We start from the raw sequence: 24,251 nt of genomic DNA on the forward strand, positions 1-24,251 counted from the left end.
TAAAAATTGACTTACCTGTATTTTCAGCTGTCCAGAAATGCCTAAAAAGGGAGGAGGAACATCTGAGGCTGGGCCTGCAGCAGCCTCAGAGCAGATTACTCTCCAGGACCTGGTGAACCAGCTCTCGAAATCTTGCGAGATGTTGGGGAAACAGATTGAAGATAAACTGGCTCCAGTCTCTCTCATGCTGCAGAAGCATGAGCAGCAGCTGGGAGATCTGGAGAAGAGGACAGATGAGGTGGAGCACAGGGTCACAGTGGTGGAAGCTGATGCCAGTTCATTCAAGGAAGAGATCCAAGCCCTGAAGACACAGGTTTGTAATTTGCATGACCAAGTGGATGATCTTGAAAACAAGGGCAGGAGAAAAAACATTCGGATCATCGGTCTGCCTGAGGGTAAGGAGGGGGAGTGGCCTGCGGAATTTGTTGAAGATTGGCTTCCGAAATTCCTTGACTTGGAGACTGGCATGAGAGGATTGAAGATGAGAGAGGGCTCACCGGATCGCAGCACGGAGGTCGGGTCTGGGTCAATGCCCTCGTCCTTTCCTGGTGCGGTTCCATCATTACCGGGATAAAGAGAGAGTCATGGAGGCTTCCAGTCTCCAGAGGGAAGGATCCAAAGGCCCTAATTTACGAGTAGTCTAAGATCATGTATTTTCAGGTCTTTTCAGCGGCGGTGATCCAGAAACGAAAATCATATGATGGTGTCAAGAGAAGATTGAAGGAGCTTGGGATTCAGTACTCCCTTAGATATCTGGCAGTGCTTCGGATCACCTTAGATGGATCCATGCATCTCTTTGACACATCGGAGATGGCAAGAGACTTTGTGGACAAACTAACCTAAGTTAAACAATTGTATGTATAAATATCGTTGCTTGGGTATGCCTTTATCATTCTGTAAAAAAAAAAGGAGGAAATCCGGTTGGAGCTTTGTTTTTCCCCCTTTTTTTTACCTCTATTGATAATAATTTGGTTCAAACTATGTCTGGCGGTGGCCAAGATGTACATTTTAAATTTCTAAGTTAGGACATGCCAAAGGATGGCTGGGGTATTTATTCCCCTTTTTTTTATAAAATAATTTTTTAAAATTCATATTGATATTCTATGGGGTGTTTATTCTTTTTAGCTTGTGCTTGCGATGTGGCTCTTGCTGGGAGAAGTGAAGGTGGTTGAGATGGTTAGATGCCTATTTATGGGCAGTTCGGGACGGATAGTTGCCCCCTCGGGGCAGGGGGTGAGTTCCCCTATTCAGCGCTATTGGCGCTTTATATGTTGGTTTGTTTTCTGGTTTTTGTTGTTTCTTATTTTTAATAATTTTATATGTTTGTTAAATGTAGTGGTTTTAGTTTATGTCGTTTTTATATTTGGTGGATCATGCGACACTAAGGCTCAGCAATTTGCGGTTCGGGTTCCTCCTCTCTGGAATTTAAATGTAATTGCAGAAGATTATGACTAACGATTTGATTAAATGGTATACCTGGAATATCGAGGGAAGTCACTCACCAATTAAGAGGAAGAAGGTACTCTTGAATCTTAGAAAGGAGAAGGTGGATATTGCTTTGTTACAGGAGACACATTTGGATGACAAGGAGCATCTGAAATTACAGCAGAATGGCTTTGACCGAGTTTATTTTTCATCATTTAATACCAGAAGTAGGGGAGTGGCTATATTGGTTAGGAAAAATCTCTCATTTTAATTGTTGGAATGTGTTAAAGACACATACGGGAGGTTTGTAATTCTTAAAGCCTTGATAAATGGGGAAGAATATGGCATTTTAAATGTTTATTGTCCCCCAGCTCATCCTCTTAAATTCTTGGTAGATGCTTTTTCTAAACTGATAAGTCTCAAGTCTTGGCACATCATTATCGGGGGAGATTTTAACTGCCTCATGGACCCCACAGTAGACAGGTTGCCTAAAGGACCCTCAATACCCTCTGCACGAAGTAAACAGTTATTGGGTTTGTGTGGGGAATTAGGATTGGTGGATGTCTGGAGGTGTCTCCACCCTACAGGTAGGGATTTCACGTTTTTCTCCAATCCACACAGATGTCACACGAGGATTGATCTTTTTCTGACCCCTGCGGTAACCATGGATCTGGTGGCATCCTGTACAATTGGTAATATTGCCATCTCTGATCATGCTCCAGTGTACCTCATGGTTATAATTAAGGATGTTACAGTAGATTCAAGGTACTGGCGAATGGACCCCTTTATTCTCATGGACAGCAAGTTTGTGGAGTATTTCTCTCGGGAATTTCGGGCATTCCTAGACATCAACATAGGCTCGGTTGATAGCTCATCTGTTCTCTGGGAAACTGCCAAAGCTTATGCCAGAGGGTTAGTTATTTCATATTCCACAAGTAGGAAGCGGCAGAAGGGTGAGCAGCAACGTCTCCTTGAAGCATGGTTGAAGGCAGCCGAGAAGGCCTATTTTGACAGACCCTTGTTGGTCAAATTACAGAGGATTACGGCACTGCAGTCTGCACTAAATTCCGTGCTCACGCAAACGGCAAAGAAGGAGCTAGCTTTTGCAAAGCAAAGGTTATACAAGCATGGTAACAAGCCAGGCAAATACTTAGCACACTTTGCCAGAAAGAGAAGTGCCCCACAAACCATTACAGTGTTTAGGGAAGGGTCTGGGAACTTAACATGTGATTCTAAAAAGATTAATGTGGCGTTCCAGAGATTCTACTCTTAAGTTATATCAGTCGGAGAATTGTGAGGAGAAGCAGGCCAAAATGGAATCTTTTTTTTTAAGAGATCTGAAGCTCCCGGGTGTGACTTCCGAACAACAGTCCTTTCTCAATGCCCCATTATCAGAGCAAGAAGTGCAGGAAGCTGTGAAGCAGCTTCAGAGTGCAATAGCGCCCGGTCCTGATGGATTTCCCAGTGAATTCTATAAGGAATTTATAAGTATACTGTCAGGCCCGATGCTGAATATGTTTAATGGTTCATACAGTTATGTTTGTCTCCCACCATCTCTGAGAGAGGCCAATATTTCACTTATCTTTAAAAAAGGGAAGAATCCGGAAGACTGTGCTTCATACAGGCCCATCTCGCTCTTAAATGTGGACTTTAAGATCCTTTCTAAGGCTCTTGCGTTAAGGCTGGAGACTGTGTTACCTTCTATTATTAAAGAGGATCAGACTGGCTTCATAAAGGGTTGCAGATCCTCCAATAACGTTAGGAGGCTGCTTAACGTAATTCAAGCATGTCAACAGCAGCCAATACAGTGATTGGTGATTTCTTTAGATGCAGAGAAGGCATTTGACCGAGTTGAGTGGCCGTACCTTTTCTATACTCTAGACCGGTTTGGTCTGGGCGAAGTTTTCTTAAGATAGGTAAAGGTTCTCTACAGTGTACCTCTCGCTGTGGTCATTACCAAGGGGGTACAATAAAGCAACTTTAATATTTCTAGGGGCAGCCAGCAGGGCTGTCCCCTTTCACCATAACTTTTTACGTTGGTGATTGAACTGTTGGCAGAGGCCATTCGTGGGGATCTCAATATATCAGCTCCAGAAGTGGGGTCAAAATTACATAAGATCTCGCTGTATGCAGATGATGTTCTAAATTTTTTGACAAATCCAGCAGTTTCTGTGCCTAGCCTGATACAATGCATTCACGCGTTTGGTGCTTTTTCAGGGTATAAGATTAGTTTTGCTAAATCAGAGGCTATGCCTATTGGTAGTTTTATGAAAGAGTTGGCTCTCGAGAGTGACTATAGATTCCTATTTAGGTGGTCACGGGGGCGGTTTTGTGTATTTGGGCATATTCATTACTCCAGTTCTGGATTGGCTGTTCAAAGCCAATTTTTCTCAATTATTTGAAAAAATTAAACAAGATCTTTAAAGATGGGAGGCACTTCCAGTCTCATGGTTGGGTCGGATAGTGCTTATTAAGATGAATATTCTCCCTCGTTTGCTATACCCTATACGGATGGTCCCCCTGATTTTCAATAAACAAACACTCAGGAGACTGAACAATTGGTTCAGCTCCTTTATCTGGCACCATAAACAGCCCCTCATTAAATTAGCCAAACTGCAGTTCCCTCACAGATTGGGGGGAGTAGACCTTCCGGACATTAAAAATTACTAATTAAGCTCGCTTTTGACCTACGTAAGTGATTGGGTTTGTGGGGACCCTCTTTCAATATGGCTAGATATCGAAGTCTCCCAGGCAAGGTGCCCCCTTACCAGTTTGCTATTTTTGGACAAGGTAAGGACAGTTAGGGAATATTGCCATAACCTAATAGTCAACAATACTGTTAAAGCATGGAGGGCAATTCAGCAGAGGGAAGGTAATATTGGCAAAACATCTTTGTTTACACCTTTAGTGGGTATGCTGAGTTTTCAACCAGGTATGATAGATTCAAGATTTAAAAGTTGGGCAGCTAGGGGTATATCTTGCATGGGTGATTTATTTGAGGGAGATGTAATGATGTCCTTCGATCAGTTAGTACGGAAGTACGAGTTACCTAATAGAGACCTCTTTCGTTTTTTTCAAGTTAGGGACTTTATTCAAAAAAGGACCACACTTTTGACTGATCCCTACAAATCTGACATAGAAAGAGGGGTACTAAGGGCTGAGAGTACACTCTCTGTCAGTACTCTATATCACTAATTGGGGGTTGCCACCTCAGATGAGTCTGATCGACTCTGCAAGATGTGGGAAAGAGAGCTGGGTGTTGAAGTTTCTTCAGATGCATGGGAGGATATTTGGGAGAATGCAAGGAAGATATCAATTTGCCATAGGACCTATGCTTGACAGTTGAAGATTCTCCACAGGGTCCATTTAGCCCCAGACCGTTTGTCAAAATTTAAACCTGGGGTATCTTCAGCATGCTCCAAGTGCAAGGTCTGTACAGGTACTCTTACCCATTGTCTTTGGTCTTGTGACAGGCTTCAAACATATTGGAGTGTGTGGTGGGTGCAATGGAGAGGATTTTAGGTGTAAGGGTGGAGAAGGACCCTATTGCGCTCCTTTTGGGCCTACCCATTATATTTCCTGCAGACTCGCATAAGGCAAAACTTTTCAATATTCTTACATTCTGTGCAAGGAAGAATATCTTGCTAGGTTGGATATCAGAAAACCCCCCAGGCCTGTTGGGTTGGCGGAAGATTGTTGTGGAGCATATTCCCCTGGATTGTCTCACAAATATGGTACACCACAAAACTGAGAATTTTTACAAGACATGGCAACCCTTTTTGAAATACCTGGACACAGATTTATCTGCCACACTAACAAGGGCTTTTATATAGCTGTAACGATTGTGTTTCATGAGTCCAATATCCAGGGAGGAGGAATTGTGAATGTATGAGTGTTTTGTTTGGCTGGGCTGAGTTATTACTATTTATTTGTTTGTTGTTAGGTATTTATTTAGTTAGTTAAATAGCTAGTTTAGGTTTTTTTAAATTTTATACTTCTCTATATATGTTTATACATTCGTATAGGAAGGTGGGTTGGGGAATTTTTTTTATTATTTGGGTTTAGTTTTGTACTATTTTTGTACTGTTTTGAATTGCATTGTTTTGTATTTGTAATATTTTAAAATCTATTTTTTCTTAATAAAAATATATTATTAAAAAAAAAGAGTTTCAAGGGATAAGGGCAAAATGCTGGCAAATGGGACTAGGTGAGGTTGGGATATCTGGTCAGTGTGGACAAGTTGGTCTGAAGGGTCCATTTCCTTGCTGTATGACTCCATAACTGTCCTAAAGTAAAATATTACTTTTCAATTAAGTGACACTACATGCAAAAGAGCATTATGCAAAATACATCACAAGTTGCAGTACTTTTTTTAGTGATCTCCAGTACTAAGGAAATGCATACATTGGTGACAAAATATTTGGCTCTTTATTGTGTGTATTATCGTTAATCTGAAAGTCTGTGCACGTGGTACACAGCCCAATCAGGCAGCTGGAACTGAATGTCTTCTGTCGAGGGCTTTGATAGACCAGACCTTTTCAGAGTAAATGGCTTTAAATGTCAATCGGTGTGAAATATTGACACTGGCACTGTGATATTTGACCTTTCTAATGCCCTGTCTTATTACATTAATGTTCAACAGCAGTTAGATTCCCACCTGTTCCATTTAAAGTGACCATAAACGACATTCTAAGTCATTGTTGATTGCCTGAGTTTGGAAAAAAATGCCATGAGATTTCTATCTTTGTTAAAATTGGTGACTGTATTGGAAATGGTACTACATTGATTTGAAGTCTCAGTTTTAGCTTCAAGGGCTCTCATGATAACTTACTCTCAGTTACAAGAGCTACAGTTTTTGTTTCCCTTAATTTGCCTTTGGAATGTGTGTTTCATTGGTTGAGCAAACATTTATTGACTATCCTGAGTCAAGCTTGAGAAGGTGGTGGTGAGCCATTGCCTTTAACTGCTACAATTTTTGGGAGAGAGTTCCAGGATTCTGACCCAGTGACTGCAGAAGAACAGTGATACATTTCCAAGTTGGAATGATGTATGGTAACTTGCAACTTGCAAGTGCTCCTTTGTTTGGTCTGGATGATAGAGGGTACAAGTTTGAAAGGTGCTGCTAAAGATGCTTTAGCTGACATAAGTGTGCTCAGGTGGTCAGATTAAAAAGGACTGAGCATTATGATATGAAGATAGGCAGCTTGACCACTTCAGGTTTTCTACTTCTGTGCTTGCAACATAGTAAAATTAAACCATCAAAGACCCTCAAAATTGATTGCAATGGTTCTAAACCAGATGTTTTGAATAAATATTCTCATAATCTGCGAATATTCAATTCCAGGCACTTCAACAAAAGACTTTGCAACTTATTAGCAATATTGTTAGTTTAGCAGAATAAAATTAGACAAATAGTAATCTACTTGATCTATGGTTTGAATTCAAAAAAATGGTGTTTTCAGCTCCACTGAAACAAAAAACAGATTGACAAACAAAACAGTTCAGGGATATAAAAAAAAGGAAAATAACAAAACTGGACAGATTACAACAGTGGTTTTCACAATGCATTATTCCACATGCACATATGATGGTTTTTTGGGTGACGTTCTGAAGATGTCAATCAGGGTCACCTTTTCAGTTCACTCAGATAATGACAGTGATAATTCGGTTTCTGTTCTCAGAGCTCCAAGAGCTGCTCATGGGAGGTCAGGTAGGAGGTGGAATGTTTTATTTCTTCCTCCAATTCTATTTTCATTTAGTTCCTGCCCTTCCCGTCACCTTTGATTTCATGTCAGCATTGCTCACTCTGGGCTTTGCTTGTCACTGGTTCCTTGGCAAACCCTATCAACGCAATCTTCTAGTCTGCGAAAGGGTATAACTCAGTCTTTGTGACTGCATTCACACCCCTGTAGTTGACATGTAATCTAATCGAACTACCTGGTTTAGGAATCAATACCAATTACTCTGCCTTGGTTTGATCAACTGAATCTCCAACATATATTGAATTTGCCTTGTTACTTTGGTTTGTTTCTCCAGGTTGAAACCAATATGGATTTTGTTTTATTCGGTCCAAATTAATTACACCCATGTCATGTTCAGTTAATGTGGGTCAACCAAGTGTATTTTTGCAAACTTCTTTAAATTTCTGAGCAATGTCACCATACCTCTCTGTTGATGTTTCTCAACCTAAGAAAATAAAGTGATAAACTACGTAAATTCAGATATTATTAAATCTCAGAGTAGGAAGTTCACTTCACAAGCTGTCCTTTTCTCCTTGGGTCTCATCCTTCTTTCTAATATCCACCTCTACTATACTTTCTACCTGACACACCTGTACATTCTCATCTTTGTTTCTACAACAGTACTGTTTTCATGTGTTCACATGACATAATCCTGACAGTAGAAAAAAAATTATTATCAATTAAATCTGTTTCCTGATAGAACCTTTTAGTTACTTCATAGGGACCACTGAAGTTTGCTTTTAATGGCTCACTTGGAAAGGCAACAGTACCAAAACTTCATGTCCTACTTTAAAATTTTTGATCACATATTTATCTGCACATTCTTTCATTTTGATTTGGGAAGTTTTTCGGTGTTCTGTGCAACTCCACATGCACTTGCAACTTTTTGAGGAATGTGACCACATAGTCAAAACACTGAAGCTTTGTTTTTCTGACTTACCAATTTTTCTCTCATCACTTTTTTTACCCTCTTTTACTCTCATCACCCTCTTATTTCATGGCCAGAAACTCATTCGAATGGGTTAAAGCCAGTAGATTTATTTGGAGAATCTCAGGTTGAAAATTAGAGAAATTCTGAACCTTTATGCCAATCCTTTAGCTTCAATTGTTCTTAGGGGAATTGCCTCTGGGAAAGACTAGTCATTTCCATATTGGGTAAGGATATATTCATTTCCAGCTTTCGATTTAGATAATGATCCTACACAAGCCACTAGTACACAGAATCGTTACTCAGAAACTGCTGTAGGAATCGGGGTGCTGGTGTGACAGTACTATGCTTTTCAGATAAATTTATTCTGAGTTTTCCTTTTGCAGAGAGGTATTTCCACGGTGTTGCAGAATGTCTGCTTCAGAAACAGTGGGTAAAAAGCTTTGAGCTCCCTGAGTGTTTTTTTTAACTAGACAAAAGAAGCATGAGCAGGTGAAATCAGGCTCATACAGGCACAGGGTTTTAGTTTTGCTTGCATGTTTGGAGTTGGCTGTTGAAACTGTTAGATACAGTTGTCACTCTGCTGCAGCGAAAAGCTCAAGTTTTCTCTCTGCTGCTCAATTGTTTCTTTCGATGTTCCTTTCTTCTGGATTCGAAGGGAGGTAGCAGTTGAAAAAAATCTGACTTGCTGCATTTGCCTGTGCCAAGGGTGTGTTTATGGGATACTGATATATTGGAACAGTGATGATTACTTGTTAATTAATATTTTATTAAGTATTTCAGTCAAGTTAAAGTTAGGCCAATTCATTTTGTGTTTGTGTTTTAAATGTTGTAAGTATAAAGTGCATTTTGCTTACAGCCTATTGGTGGACCAATCGAATCACACCTAGAACACAGCATCTTACATTTGCCTTTAAATAAAATAAAAAGTTAGGGCCTAGGCTATCTCCTTGATATTTTTGGAGGGGGTTTGGTCTCATCCAATAACATTAGTTTATTCACATGTTTGTGTTCACCTACAATTTGATAAGTATGACACATTTTACAAAACTGCATCACATCTTCATGCAATTTTGGCCCAAGTGTTCATGAATGCCTAAGTTTTCAGAATTCCCCACATGTCCTGCAATGGAAATTTCATGTGTTATTCACAATATCTCCATATGATAGCTGGGCGATATCACTATCTGATGAAAAACTTTCTTCAGCTGTGGATTGGTGAAGGCGAGTCACCACTTCCTCATCAGCCCTTTTTTCTTAAAGTATGTATTTTAAAGTAATAGCACTTGGGAATTTCTTTGACCTCTATAAGCTGACTGTTTTATTTTATTTCATTCAAGATCTGTTTTTTATATTGTAACTTGCGATGTTTTACCAAACACTCCACCTGGTTGTTGTTGCCTTTTTGGAAAATTTCATCGCCTTTCAGTTGCTGTGGTGTCATATCAAATTTGATTGATGGATTTTGTGAAACCATTGTCCTGGTTACTACACAAAGGAAAGACACCAGGAACCTATTCTAAAAATTGTTCTCCTTTGGACTTTCTCATACCTTTAGTCCTGCCAAATCCTTCCCCAGATTTAAGCACTCCCTCAATTGGTAATAGTTTAACAACTCTGACAATTGTTTGTCCTAATAACAAATCTAGTTGTACTCTATGGACTGTTTCAGTACAGTTAAGACACTTGCAACCACCTGACAATATGGAAAATTTCCCAAGTATGTCCTGTACATTAAAAGCAGGATAAATCCAACCCGGCCAATTACTGACCCATCATTCTACTGTCGATCATCAAGAAAGTGATGGAAGACGTCAACAACAGTGCAATCTAGCAGCACCTACTCAGTGTCGTACACTTTGGGTTCTGCCAGGGGCACTCAGTTCCTGACCTCATTACAACCTTAGTTCAAACATGGACAAAACAGCTGAATTACAGATGTGAGGTGAGGGTAACAGACCTTGACATCAAGGCTGCATTCAACCAAGGGTGGCATCAAGAAGCCCTAGCAAAACTGGTGTCAATAGCTATCAGAAGCCAAACTCTCCAGTAGTTAGTCATACCTGACACATAGGAAGATGGTTGTGGTTGCTGGAGATCAGTCATCCCCTCAGGGTAGTGTCCTTGGCCCAACCATCTTTTAGCTGCTTCATGAATGACCTTCCCTCTGTCTTAAGGTCAGACGTGGGATGTTCACCAATGATTGCACAATGTTCAACACTGTTCGCGACTCCTCAGACACCGAAGCAGTCTATGTCCAAATGCAACAAGATCTGGACAGTATCCAGGCCTGGGCTGACAAGTGGCAAGTAGCATTCGCATGACACAAAGCCAGGTTATGACCACCATTAATAAGCGACAATCTAACCATCATCCCTGGACATTCAATGGTGTTACTGTCACAGAATCCCCCACTATCAACGTCCTGGGAGTTATCATTGATCAGAAACTCAACTGGATTCACCACATAAGCACAGTGGGTATTAGAGCAGGTCAGAAGCTAGGAACACTGCAGCAAGTAACTCACCTCCTGACTCCCAAAACATGCCAACCATCTGCAAGGCACAAGTCAGGAGTGTGATGGAATACTCCCCACTGAGAGTCACAGAGGCGTACAGCAACCTCGGTCCAACCCGGCCATGCCAACCGGATATCCCAACCCAATCTAGTCCCACCTCCCAGCACCTGGCCCCTATCTCTCCAATCTCTTCCTATTCGTATACCCATCCAAATGTCTTTTAAAATGTTCCACCACTTCCTCTGGCAGCTCATTCCATACACATACCACCCTCTGTGTGAAAAAGTTGCCCCTTAGGTCTCTTTTATATCTTTCCCCTCTCACCCTAAACCTATGCCCTCTAGTTCTGGACTCCCCGATCCCAGGGAAAAGACTTTGACCATTTATCCTATCCATGACCCTCATAATTTTGTAAACCTCTATAAAGTCACCCCTCAACCTCCGATGTTCCAGGGAAAACAGCCCCAGCCTGTTCAGCCTCTCCCTATAGCACAAATCCTCCAAACCTGGCAACATCCTTGTAAATCTTTTCTGAACCCTTTCAGGTTTCACAACATCTTGACTGGATAGCACAGCCCCAAAAACACTCAAGAAGCTTGACACCATCCAGGACAAAGAAGCCCATTTGATTGGCACTGCATACACAAGCATCCACTCCCTCCTCCACCACTGATGCTCAGTAACAGAGGTGTATACTAGCTACACGATGCACTGCACAAATACATCAAAGATCCTCAGGCAGTACCTTCGAAACTCACAACCACTTGCATCTAGAAGGACAAGGGCAGCAGATGTGTGGGAACACCACCACCTTCGAGTTCCCCTCCAAACCACTCACCATCCTGAGGTGGAAATATATTGCCATTCCCTCACTATCACTGGGTCCAAATCCTGGACTTCCTTCCCTAATGGTATTGTAGTCAACACAGAGCAGATGGACTGCAACAGTTCAGGAAGGCAGCTCAAGGGCATGGACAGTAAATGCAGCGACACCCAATTCCCACAAAATGAACTTATTGAAAAATGGAACCTGAATATATTCTTCACTATTCCCATGAATCAATACCTATTGAAGTCTGTGGACAGAAAATCAAATCTTTATCCAGTAAACATAATTGTGTTGCCCCTGTCTATCTTAGTATGGTTAAAGATTTAGCTACCTCACCTGAAGAGAAAGGAATTTCCTTTGTTTCTGATAAAACTTCCCACATACCTCTCAACCTGCCATACACATTTTTTTTAACCAATGACAGAATTCACCTCTAGACCTTTCTGACAGCGAGAGCTGCAACCCAATCCAAGATATTACCTTTTTGTGTTCACTTATCTGACTCATTTTACAAACTCCTATAAGTTCCATGAGTCACCTCGAAACTTCCATCATTCCGAATGCACATAGTCCAACTTATGACAATAGAACATTTAAGCTTTTTAAATTTCACCTCCACTCTCAACAATTTCCTTCTCGATCTGAGGAATAGCGCTTGGTGTGTTTCCTACTGTCCATTCTCTGCCCTGACTGCCTGCCTTCCTTTCACTCTCCCACTTCTTATTCTTCTCAGTTTTCTGGGGTTGACAGAAAAACACTTTATGGATCAATCCATCACCATCAGCCATTATAGCTGCCCTTTGGTCTTCTACAGGAGTTTTGATAGTAGAAAATTGGGAAGTTTTAAATTCTTCCAAAAGGATAATTTCCCAGAGAAAATCATAAGTATTCTCATCTTTTAACACTCTTACCCACCTATCAAAATTATTTTGTTTCAGTCTTTCCACTCAGCATTGGTTTGTCCAGGCTGTTTCTCCAAGTTCCAAAACCTCAACCTATATGATTCAGGATGAACTTATATGAGCTAAGAATAGAAGTTTTCATCTCATAATCCTTAGAATATTCTTCTGATATGTCTCTATAGTCTCTTTTGCTTTATCAGTTGATTTACATTGCATGGTCAAGGTCCAATCTGCTTTTGGCCACCTCAGATGTTACTATCTCCTCAAAACACATGGAAAATAACTCCATCTCCTTTTCTTCAAATTTTGGCAGAGCCTGCAATGCTCTTAACTGAGCCGCACATTATGAGTCATAAAGCAAGGAAAGAAACTCTTCAGTCCAAATTCATCCATACCAACCAAGTTTTCCGAACTAAACTAATCCCATTAGCCTGCGTTTGGCCAATATCCCTCTAAACCTTTCCTATTCACATACCTGCCCAAAAGTCTTTTTATAGTCGTAACTGTACCCTGCATCTACCACTTCTCTGGCAATTCATTCCACATACAAACCATCCTATGTGCAAAAACGTTGGCTCACAGGTCCCTTTTGAATTTTTTTCCTCTCATAAAATTATGCCCTCTAGTTTTGAACTCCCCAACAGGAGGGAAATGACCCTTGCTGTTCACCTTATCTATGCCCCTCATGATTACCCTGCTGATTTTTTTATTATTTTTACTTGACGTTTATATCAATTTTGGTCTGGAGCTGTAAACAAGGAATTGCGAGCTAAAGATGACTTTTGAGCTATGGGTAACAGGTTGTGTAAAAAGAAAAACAAGCTGGAAGATTTTGCCTATTTGTGAGGCCAGGACTGCAAGTTAATTACAAGTTGGTCTCTGGTCAAAAGGTTATGTTGGCACTTCATACCAGAGAAGAGTGTTATGTTTAAACAAATAGTAATACTGACCTCATATTAATGTACCTAAAAAACGTGGTTCGAGCAAGTCGGGAAAAGACTTTATGCTCAAGCAGATAGTCAATTTGCATGGTAACTGGGACCTCGTGGTGGAGACATTCATTCTGTCAAGGAACAGTCAGAGTTTGAATTGGACTTTGGGCTGTGTTTACTGTTAAAAGGAATCTGGGTGTTGATGCTATAGCAGGACGGTTTCAAAGCTCCCTGCCTAAATTCCCACAAGCAACTCTTGGAAACTCAGAGAACAAAAAACAAAGTGATAAGTATTATTGCCTTAATCTGAGTGAACTGTCAAGATGATCCTGATTGAAATCTTCAAAAATCAACCAAGAAACCATCATCTGTGCATGTGGAACAATGCATTGTGAAACCACTCAAGTAATCTGACCAGTTCTATTTTATTTCTGCCTTAACTGTGTTTGTTTGTATGTCAATATTTTGTGTGAATGGGCTTTAAAACTAAGATTTTGGGATTAAAACATTGACCACTTAGATTACATTGTTGTTTAATTTTACTCCATTAGATTAATTATATCTTCTGCCTAAAGTATTCCTTCCCAGATAGTACTAGAAGCTTAATTAACACCAATAAGTCAGATTCGTTGTGGTGAACTGACGCAATATGTTTGAGTCAGAAACTAACATTTACAATGTACTGGCAGAGCTGGATACACAACCACAAATGAAACAAACTTCTGTGAGTTACTGCAGTATATCTTTGGATGTAATTACAGCTGCCATTGTGTATTGTGGAGAATATGACTGTGTGAAGGTGCAGTTGACACTGAACTCAGTCGAGTGGAGGGTATTGCATCATAGCTCTGACATGTCTCCTCCAGAAAGAGGACAGGCTTTGGGAAACAGGAGGCAAGTTCCTCGTCACAGAAATACCAGCCTTTGACCTATTCCTGTAATCAAACTATTGAGATGGATGGTCTAGTTCAGCATCTGGTCAGTGATAACATCCAGATTATTGAATGTGAGGAATTTAGCAATGGTAATGCTGTTGAACATCTTGGAAAGATATTAGGCATCCTCTTGTTGGAAATGCTCATTGTTGCAAGAGAAAATATTGCACAATCGTAACTGATTATCACTGAATTTTACCTTGTGTTCATTGTGCAAATGGTGTGTGATTGAGTTCAGGATATCATTGCAGGTGAAAACCCAATATCCCAGCAGATGTCATGATGACTTTATTTTGTGGCAGTTTGCTCTACCATGAGTTTTGGGACATCAGTTTAAACCACAAGGTGTTTTCTGGCTCACAAAGGTTATCCACTTACTAACTGCCTTGTGAACAGATCATAGGGATACTCAAGCACTGTTTCTGGACAAAGTGCTTGACTTTGTCTGACTGCTCTGGACAAAGCCTCTCGCATTTACTGTGTGACAAATGGTCACAGTCCACTCAATCAACACAAGTATTATGAGGGTACAGTCCTTGCCAGTGTTATTTGGTGGGTTGCTCAGAGCCTTGGAGGAGGGAAGGAACAAATAGCAAATCCCTCGCCAGCTGATTCAACTGAAACAGCCTTCAACACAATCCCAGCTCCGAATTCATCAACAGTCTCATACCGCATCTACCAACTGTTACTGATGGTGACAGCATCCTCTTCACTTTAATAAGAAATCACTACAAAAGATCTCTACAAAAGAATATTCCAAATAAAGTGATTATTCAAACTGCCCAATGTCACATACTCACCTCTATTAAATCCTTTAGTGCTTGTCTTCTGGATCCTTTGCCTGGTCTTTTGCTCCTTTACCGTCTTACCCCAGTGGCTGACAAAAAGTGCAAAAGGGAGTTGACTTTCAATGCAAGGGATTGGGTATAGGGGCTGTATATAATTTTGCACAAACTCTCGAGTGAGTCAGACCATGGATTCTACTACCTCAGCAAATACAGCACAGTGCAGGCAAACTGATTGAAACTCCTCGGGATGAGGCACATGTGGTATTTTCCCTTCTACCATACTGTGGTAGAGCAATCTTGTAATGATGCCATGGAGCTGTACATCACTCAGGATACATAGCGATATGTGGCTGGGGTTTGAACACTAGAACTAAACTCAGTCTAAAAGACTACAACAGACCCAGAGCACAACACAGACATGAACCCTTGAAGATGATAGATTCATCCTTCACTAATGCAACTATTAGATCACAGCCTGATATATCTATTATGGTCATTGCGACGACATGGAAGTCGAACCTCTCTGTTAATTAAACCAAACACCCAGAACAGCTCACCTCACTCGTAATCTGTTAAAATGTGAGTCAGTGACAAAGAACACCTAATTTCCACTATTTAGAGAAAAGAACAATTTTTTTTCCGAACTCTAATAGTGAACACTAAACAAAAACTACTTACAAATCCAAGCCCCTCTTTCTGTTAACTACATACTGTCTGACTCCAACTCTTTACGAATGTTATTCCAATACCAACATTATTAAATGCTACATTAACTTAATCTGAAGACCACAAGTTCCTGTCTTCTCCACTGCCTTCAATCTTCTGTCTGACCTCCCTGGGTCTTTTTTTTCTTTTTTACTGCAAGAATGTTAACATGAAAAAGGTACGTTTTAATAGACAGTGTTTTCTAATTTCTTTGAGGGCAAGATGTTGGATGGGCAGTTAAGTCTTTGGCTTGAAGGAATTGCTCTGTTGTTTGATGGCAGTTGCTTTCCATCTAACTTTTCAAATACCTGGTTTATATACTCCCATGACACATTAAATTCTTATAATGTGATTGATTTCCAGGTGTCAAAACAATAAAATTCAAACTCTGTTGACTTCTGTTATGCTGAGCATAGGTTTAACTAATTGGTTACATTCAAATTGTTGTCAAAACAACAACCAAAACTCTGGTATCCATTTAACAGCCAACTGTTTCACTTGGAACAGCCGACCTTTCGCTGTTAGCTGTGGCTGTACTTTAAATTCAGAAAAGCACTTTCTATCTTAAAGTGACCATACATGCTTTTGACTTTGTAACAGTCATGTGGAGCAATATTTACTCTTAATGTATTACAAATAGTATTATTTTAAACTCTAAGCCTGAAAAATGGCATGCCTTTGTCTTCTCCTTGACCCAAACCCATAGTATGGCACCAAATAACACAAGTGAAGATGTCCTCCCTTCAGACAATTTCTGACTGGTGACTCTGACTGGTTATGTATGTGCCCCATTTCTATGCTACCTCTAAAATGCACTGATGGATGCAAATCTGAGATCAATAAATGATGTTCAACATCATCAATTTATGTATGTCGTCATGTACTTGCAGTGATTGCCATAGCCCTCTGCCCTCCCTATCTTCACAAAGTTTATCTGGGGGACCTCCTCCTCTTCCTCCTCCTGTGGATAAAGGACCTCTTACTTCCCATTCATGTCCTGTACCAAGGTTCCTGTCCTGCATCTAAGAACTTGTAGCATGCTCTTTTTGTTCAACCATTATGTTGACCCGACAGACTTTCCATTCAACTTCCAGCATCAGCTGCAATCCAGAATCAGCAAAGGCTAGTTCAATAGTGTTTCATTTTCATACACTTGGACCCCCAGACACATTGCACAGTAAATGCAGTGCATTCAGTGATGAGCAGCTCAATGCTGTCATTCAAATCAGCAAGTATAAAGTTTCCACATTGCCTGCACTGGAAGAAGCACGAATTTCTGAATGTGTCTTTGGGCTTTCTGCCACTTATCTCCAATTATCTCTACTGCAACATAAAGCAACATAGTGCCATTAAAAATTGACCATTCAAGATGATGACACCAAAATTGGAAGAAGGTTACCTCAGATTACAACGGGATCTTAATCAGATGGGCCAATGGGATGAGGAGTGGCAGATGGAGTTTAATTTAGATAAATGCGAGGTGCTGCATTTTGGGAAAGCAAATCTTAGCAGGACTTATACACTTTATGGTAAGGTACGAGGGAGTGTTGCTGAACAAAGAGACCTTGGAGTGCAGGTTCATAGCTCCTTGAAAGTGGAGTCACAGGTAGATTGGACAGTGAAGAAGGCATTTGGTATGCTTTCTTTTATTGGTCAGAGTACTGAGTACAGGAGTTGGGAGGTCATGTTGCAGCTGTCCAGGACATTGGTTCGGCCATTTTTGGAATATTGCGTGCAATTCTGCTCTCCTTCCTATTGGAAGGATATTGTGAAACTTGAAAGGGTTCAGAAAAGATTTATAAGGATTGTTGCCAGGGTTGGAGGATTTGAGCTATAGGGAGAGGCTGAATAGGCTGGGGCTGTTTTCTCTGGAGCGTCAGAGGCTGAGGGGTGACCTCATAGAGATTTATAAAATCATGAGGGGCATGGATAGGATAAATAGACAAAGTCTTTTCCCTGGTGGGGAGGAGTCCAGAACTAGAGGACATAGGTTTTGGGTGAGAAGGGAAAGATATGAAAGAGACCTAAGGGGCAACGTTTTCTTGCAGAGGGTGGTACGTATATAAATAGGCTGCCAGAGGAAATGGTGGAGGCTGGTACAATTGCAATTTGATGGGTATATGAATAGGAAGAGTTTGGAGTGATATGTGCCGGGTACTGACAGGTGGGACTAACTTACGTTGGGATATCTGGTTGGCATGGATGAGTTGGACCAAAGGGTCTATTTCCATGCTGTACATCTTTACAATTCTATGAATTGACGTGTGGACGGTCCATTCTTTCCTCACACTGGGAAAATAAGTAATTCTATTTCAACCTGCTTTCTTTAAGACATAGGGATTGTTAGGAACACAGACAAGCATTTCTGAAGCTGTGTTCATTACTCCAGGATGGTATGTTGTCTCCCTGCTGTCAGAGTCAAATACGTCTCTGAGTAGTTGCACAAAACTCTTAAGGGAAAGGTAAGCAGCCAGAGGTTATTGGGCATATTGATACCAATGACATAGGTAGAAAGAGGGATGAGGTCCTGCGGATTGAGTACAGGGAGTTAGGAAAGAGGCTGAAAAGCAGGACCTTGAGTTTAGTAATCTCTGGATTACCACCAGTGCCACGTTCTAGTGAGGCTAGGAATAGAAAGACAGGGCAGATGAATATGTAGCGATGTAGCTGGTACAGGGGGTATGGTTTCAGGTTCTTGGATCATTGAGACCTCTTTTGGGTCAGGGGTGACCTGGACAAGAGAGATGGGTTGCACCTAAACTGGAGGAAAACCAATATCCTCACAGTGAGGTTCGCTAATGCTATTCAGGAGGGTTTAAATTATAATGGCAGGGGATTGGCAACTACAGCGGTGTCAGCAAGTGGAGGGATTGAGGAAAAGGTGGATGTTAGGACCAGTAAGTCAGAAAGGAAGGACAGGCATGGACAGTAAATTAACGCATTGGAACTAATGGGCTGAAGTGTGTTTATTTTAACACAAGAAGTATTATAGGTAATAGAAGTATGATGTTGTGGCCAATACAGAGACTTGGTTGAGAGAAGGATAGGACTGGCTGCTCAACGTTCCAGGGTTTCATTGTTTTGGATGAAAGAGAGAGAGAGAGAGAGACAGAGAGAGAGAGAGACAAAGATAAAAGAGTTGGAGGAGTTGCATTACTAATGAAGGAGAATGTCACATCCACACTCAAAGAGGACATATTGGATAGCTCATCCACTGAGGCAATATGCGTAGAGCTTAAAAATAAGATGGGTGCAATCACTCTGATAGGATTAATTGATCAGCCCCCCAACAGCCACCGAGACATTGAGGAACAAATAAGGAGGCAGATTATGGAAATATGCAATAATGACAGGGTTATCATAGTAGGTGACTTTAACTTTCCCAGTATTGACTGGGATTCCCTTAGACCAAGGGACTTAGCCAGGCCAGAATTTGTTAAGTGCATCCAAGAGGGTTTCTTGAAGCAGTATGTGGAAACCCCAACATGCTGGACCGTGTATTGGCTAATGGACCTTGCCAGGTGACTGACCTTTTAGTGGAAGAGCATTTTGGAAACTGTGATCACAACTCCTTAAGTTTTAAGATAGCTATGAATAAGGATAAGTCAGGACCTTGCGGGAAAATACTAAATTGAGGGAGGGCAAATTACATCAGTATTAAGCAGGAGCTAGGGTGTACTAGTTGTGAGGAGTTGTTATCAGGCAAGTCCACATTTGACATGTAGTTTAAAGACTTAATGATCAGAGTTCAGGACTGGCATGTTCCATTTAGGAGGAAGGTCAAGGATGGCAAAATAAGGGAACCTTGGATAACAAGGGAGGTTGTGTATTTAGTGAAAAGGGAAAAAGAGGCATTTGTAAGGTTAAGGAAGCTAAAACTGGACAAAACCCATGAGGAATATAAAGAAAACAGAAAAGAACTCAAGCAGACAATTAAGAGAGCAAAAAAGGGCCATGAATGACCTTGGCAGGTAGGTCTAAAGAGAATCAAAAGGCATTCTGCACACATATTAAAAACACAAGGATAACTAGGGAGAAGGTAGGACCACTCAAGGATAAAGGACAGAACTTGTGCTTGGAGGCAAAGGAGATGGGCGAGATCCTGAATGAGTCACTTTGTGTTGGTATTCAGCCAGGAGACGTATATAGAGAATAGTGAGGTGAGTGTGGAGCACACAAAGATGCTAGGGTATTTTCAGATCAAGAAAGAAGTGGTGATGGGTTTCTTGAAAAGCATTATGTTGGATAAGTTCCCCAGGGCCTGATGGTATACACCCCAAATTGTTGAGAGAGGCAAGAGAGGAGATTGCTGGGGCCTTGATCAAGATCTATGCATCCTTGCTCGCCACTGGACAGGTCCTGGAGGACTGGTGAGTCGCGAATGTTGTTCCTCTGTTCATGAAGGGATACAGGGATAATTCAGGAAACTATAGACTGGTGAGTCTCCCATCGATGGTTGGGAAGCTATTGGAGAGATGGGATGGGATGGGATTTAGGGATGGGATTTACGTGCATTTCAAAAAACATGGTTTAATCAGGGACAGTCAGCGTGGCATTGTAAGGGGCATGTCATGTTTCACTAACTGTCATGGAATCCTTCAAAACATTTCAACAAGGTAGCCGAGAACCTAACTTTGCTAGTTGTTAGGAGCAGGTATAAAGTGGATATTCCACGAGTGATGCAGCTGGTCAAAACCCTTCGCTTTTAAACAAAACAGAATTTCTTTGCAGAGTACCAAAAGAAACACAAACAAATGAGAACAGAATAGAGAATAACAATCTATCCGAAAACCCAACAGACTATCCCAACTTAATGATGCTGTTCCAAATTCCTGCAATAATCTACATAAATGCCCCCTTGGTAAAAAAGGTCAAATCAAACACAGGAAAGAGAGAGTGAGAGAGATGGCAGAGAGATTCAGCATGGAACTCCTTCTTCTGTTTCTTTTGGATTCCCAGCTAACAACTGATCAGTTACTCTGAACAGCCAGAATGCTAAAAATCAAAACCAAAACAAACCAGAGAAAGCTGAGCTTGGAGAACTGGCCACTCCCCTTTCACTGTACAAGTGTTTTTTTTAAATAAAACTTAAAAGCCTTTTACCTGAGACAGTACTTGTTAGCTATAATCAAATTGACCCTAAAGCCCATCTAAACCAGACACCCCAGAACCTTCGCATTTATGACCACCTTGAAAAATACCCAAGGACAATATAACCTTGTTAAAGGAGCAACATCATCACACTAACTTGATTGCATTTCTCAAGGAGGTGATGAAGGTGATAGATGAGAGTACAGCAGTAGTGTTGTCTACATGGATATTAGTAAGGCTTTCAACAAAGTCCCTCGTAATCGGCTCATCCAGAAATTTAAGATGCACGGGACCCACAGTGACTTGGCCACTTTGATTCAGAATTGATTTGCCCATGGAAGGCAGAGGGTAGTTGTGGAAGGGTGTTTTCTGCCTGGAGGTTCGTGACTACTGGGGTTCTGCATGGATCTGGACTGGGATTTCTGCCATTTGTGATATAAATAAATGACTTGGATGAAAATGTAGATGGATGGGTTAGTAAGTTTTCAGATGACACAAAGATTGGTGGAATTGGGAGAGTGTAGAAGATTGTCAAAGGACACAGCGAGATATAGATCAGTCGCAGAAATGGCTGAGAAATGGCAGATGGCGTTTAATCTGGGTAAGTGTGAGTAGCTGCACTTTGGAAGATCAAATATTCAGGAAATATGTACAGTTAATGGCAGAACCCTGATCAGCATTTATGCACAAAGGGATCTTGAGGTTTGAGTCCACAGCTCCCTGAAAGTGGCCACTCAAGTAGTTAGGATAGTAAAAAAGATGTATGGCATGCTTGCCTTTATTGGTCAAGGAATTGAGTACAAGAGTCAGGATGTCATGCTGCAGCATTATAAGACTTTGGTTAGGCCAGACTGAGATGCATTCAATTCTGGTCGTCGCATTACAGGAAGGATATGGAGGCTTTGAACAGGGTGCAGAAGAGGTTGACCAGAATGCTGCCTGGATTAGAGTGTATGAGTTATAAAGAGAAGCTAGAAAAATTTGGGTTGTTTTCTCTGAAGGCAGCAGGGGCTGAGGGGAGATTTGTTAGACGTGTACAAATTTATGAAATGCATACTTAAGGTTGAAGGTCAGAATATTTTTCCCAGAATTGAAATGTCCATTACTAGGGGGCATTAATTTAAGAGGGGGAAAGTTCAAATGAGATGGGAAGGCCAAGTCTTTTTATGTAGAGAGTGGTAGGGTCTGGAATTTGCTGCCAGGAGTGGTGGTGGAGACAGATCTGATAGGGGTGTTTAAGGGACTTTTAGATTAGCACATGTGTATGCAAGGACTGGAGGGATATAGACCAACAGTAGGCAGAAGGGATTAGTTTAATTTGGCATCATGTTCAGCACAACGTCATGGGTTGAAGGGTCCGTTCCTGTGTTGTGTACCGTTCTTTGTTCTATATCACAGCAGACAAAACCATAACATCTGACCTGCCACACCTCCCTCAAAAACGCAACTTATATTGGTTATTTTGATAGTCATTTTGAAAAAGATGTAAAGCTTGTGGCAGAAAACTGGTAGAACCAGTTTAGTTTATGCATTTGCTAATGACTAGCTTCTGAAATTAATTTGTTAGTGAAATGCAGTAATGCAATCGTAACTACTGTGTGACTTCATGTGAGTTCTGCTGGATGCAGCTGACATATCTCTTTTCCCTTATCTTGTGGTGCTTTTGATTTAATTTATCTCCTGAAAGAGTAAACACTGTTTGTCTGTCCCTGATATTATGCTGGGTGAATTTTACATTTCACCATTCATTTCACAAAGCTTTGAGATTGCCGATTGGCCACTCAAAAGACTGTCTCACCCAACCAGTTCCAGATCGAAGGTAAAGTCCAATGTTCATCTTACTTCGTTGTGTTTGGAATTGTTTCTGCTGACTGCTCTGACTGTGGCTAAAAGCGATCTAAAATCAAGACTGACAGAATATTGCTGAATAATTGTCTTTCTTGTGAAAGAACACCAATCATTTCCAGTTGAGCAATGAACACAGAAGAAGGGGAGACAAGAGGCACAAGTTATATAAGCTTGGATGAATTTAACATTTCCAAAGAGTGGGGATTTGTTTTACCGAATCCATTGGTATGTATTTGGTATTTCTATTGGTGTCAGGTATGAACTAAAATTTTCTGTTCTGTTTCTGTTCGTGAACTTCTGCAGACTTTCAGTGCACAATAGAAATAAATTTTGGAAAGAAGTCCAGAAATCTAGCAAGCATGAGAACAGGTAACACTGATGACATTCTTTCTTTGCGTATTTTCAGAGCGTTTTTACTTATTGTCCATTACATTAATCTGCAGCTGAATTTAGAGACATGTGAATCACATTGAGAACCAACTACCAGTGCCACAAAAAACTGAACAGATTTCCAATATTCATGTGTGCAGGATGTATGTCCAGCTGCAGCAACTGGTTCATCACATTTCAGAGCTGCAGCGGCAGGAGGACTAACTGTGATGCATCTGCAATTTTGAGATTGTCATGGACAGGACTTTCACTGAGGTGGTCACATTGCAGACAAAGACTGAAAGACACAAATTAGATAGGTTCCAACCAGGAGAATAGAGGAAGGCAGGTAGTGTAAGGGTCCACTATGGCTGTCCTCTTCTGAAACAGAGATATGTTTTGAGGCCAGGGGTTGCAGAATCTTCTGAGGGAAAAGCTGTGGAAATCAAGTTCATGGCACAGTTAATAACTCTGGTGTGCAAGAGGGGAGGAAGAAGAATTGCAAGTCTATCGTGATGGGTGATTAAATAGTAGGGGGAACAGATAGTTGTTTCTGTGGCTGCAAAAGACACTCCAGGATGATACATTTTAGTCTTTGGTATGGAATGAAGGAAGTCTGTGAACAGCTACAGGGAATTGAGAATTGTGAAGATGATCAGCCAGCAGTCGTGGTATGTATCAATGCCAACACCATAGGTTTAAAAAAGAGATGAGGTCCCACATACAGAATTTAGAGAATTAGGATGTAAATAACAACAATTTATGACCTCAAAGGTAGCAAGTGCAGGGTATGACCAATGCTATATGCTGGCGAGAGTAAAAATATCTGGATATTCCAGATGAACAAGTGCAAAAATGATGTCAGAGAGCAGCATTCAGATTCCCAGGGCATTGAGACCATTTCTACAGAAAGTGGGACCTGTATAAACAGGGTGGGTTGCATCTGGGCAGAACAGGGATTGTGAGGGACTTGTTCGTGTTATTGGAGAAGATGAATCTGGAATGGCAGGGCATTAGGAGCCTGGGTAGGGAGACAGAGGAGGGAGAAAAAAGGATAGAATAAAAAGACAAAGCTAAGAAAGAAAAGTGGAAGGCAGATGGAAACAAGGGACAGAAACAAACAGGGCCATAGTGCAAAATAAAGCTAAGATGACAAACAAAGTTAAAAAGACAATTCTAAAGGCTTTGAAGTGGAATTAACATAGCATTCATTATAACGTGGATGAATTAGTAGCACAAA

General features: G+C 40.9%; 1 protein-coding gene across 1 annotated transcript in view; it reads left to right on the plus strand.

Annotated features, from left to right (window-relative positions):
* Positions 1-22,637: 22,637 nt before the first annotated feature.
* ido1 (indoleamine 2,3-dioxygenase 1) overlaps positions 22,638-24,251 on the plus strand; it is a 57,196-nt gene continuing 55,582 nt past the window's right edge. Inside the window, exon 1 of the mRNA XM_072554148.1 lies at positions 22,638-22,867. Coding sequence (XP_072410249.1) covers positions 22,769-22,867 — 99 coding nt within the window. The 5' untranslated portion in view covers positions 22,638-22,768. The remainder of the gene's footprint in view (positions 22,868-24,251) is intronic.

The sequence above is a fragment of the Chiloscyllium punctatum genome, chromosome 35, assembly GCF_047496795.1.
Source record: "Chiloscyllium punctatum isolate Juve2018m chromosome 35, sChiPun1.3, whole genome shotgun sequence".
Lineage (NCBI taxonomy): Eukaryota > Metazoa > Chordata > Chondrichthyes > Orectolobiformes > Hemiscylliidae > Chiloscyllium > Chiloscyllium punctatum.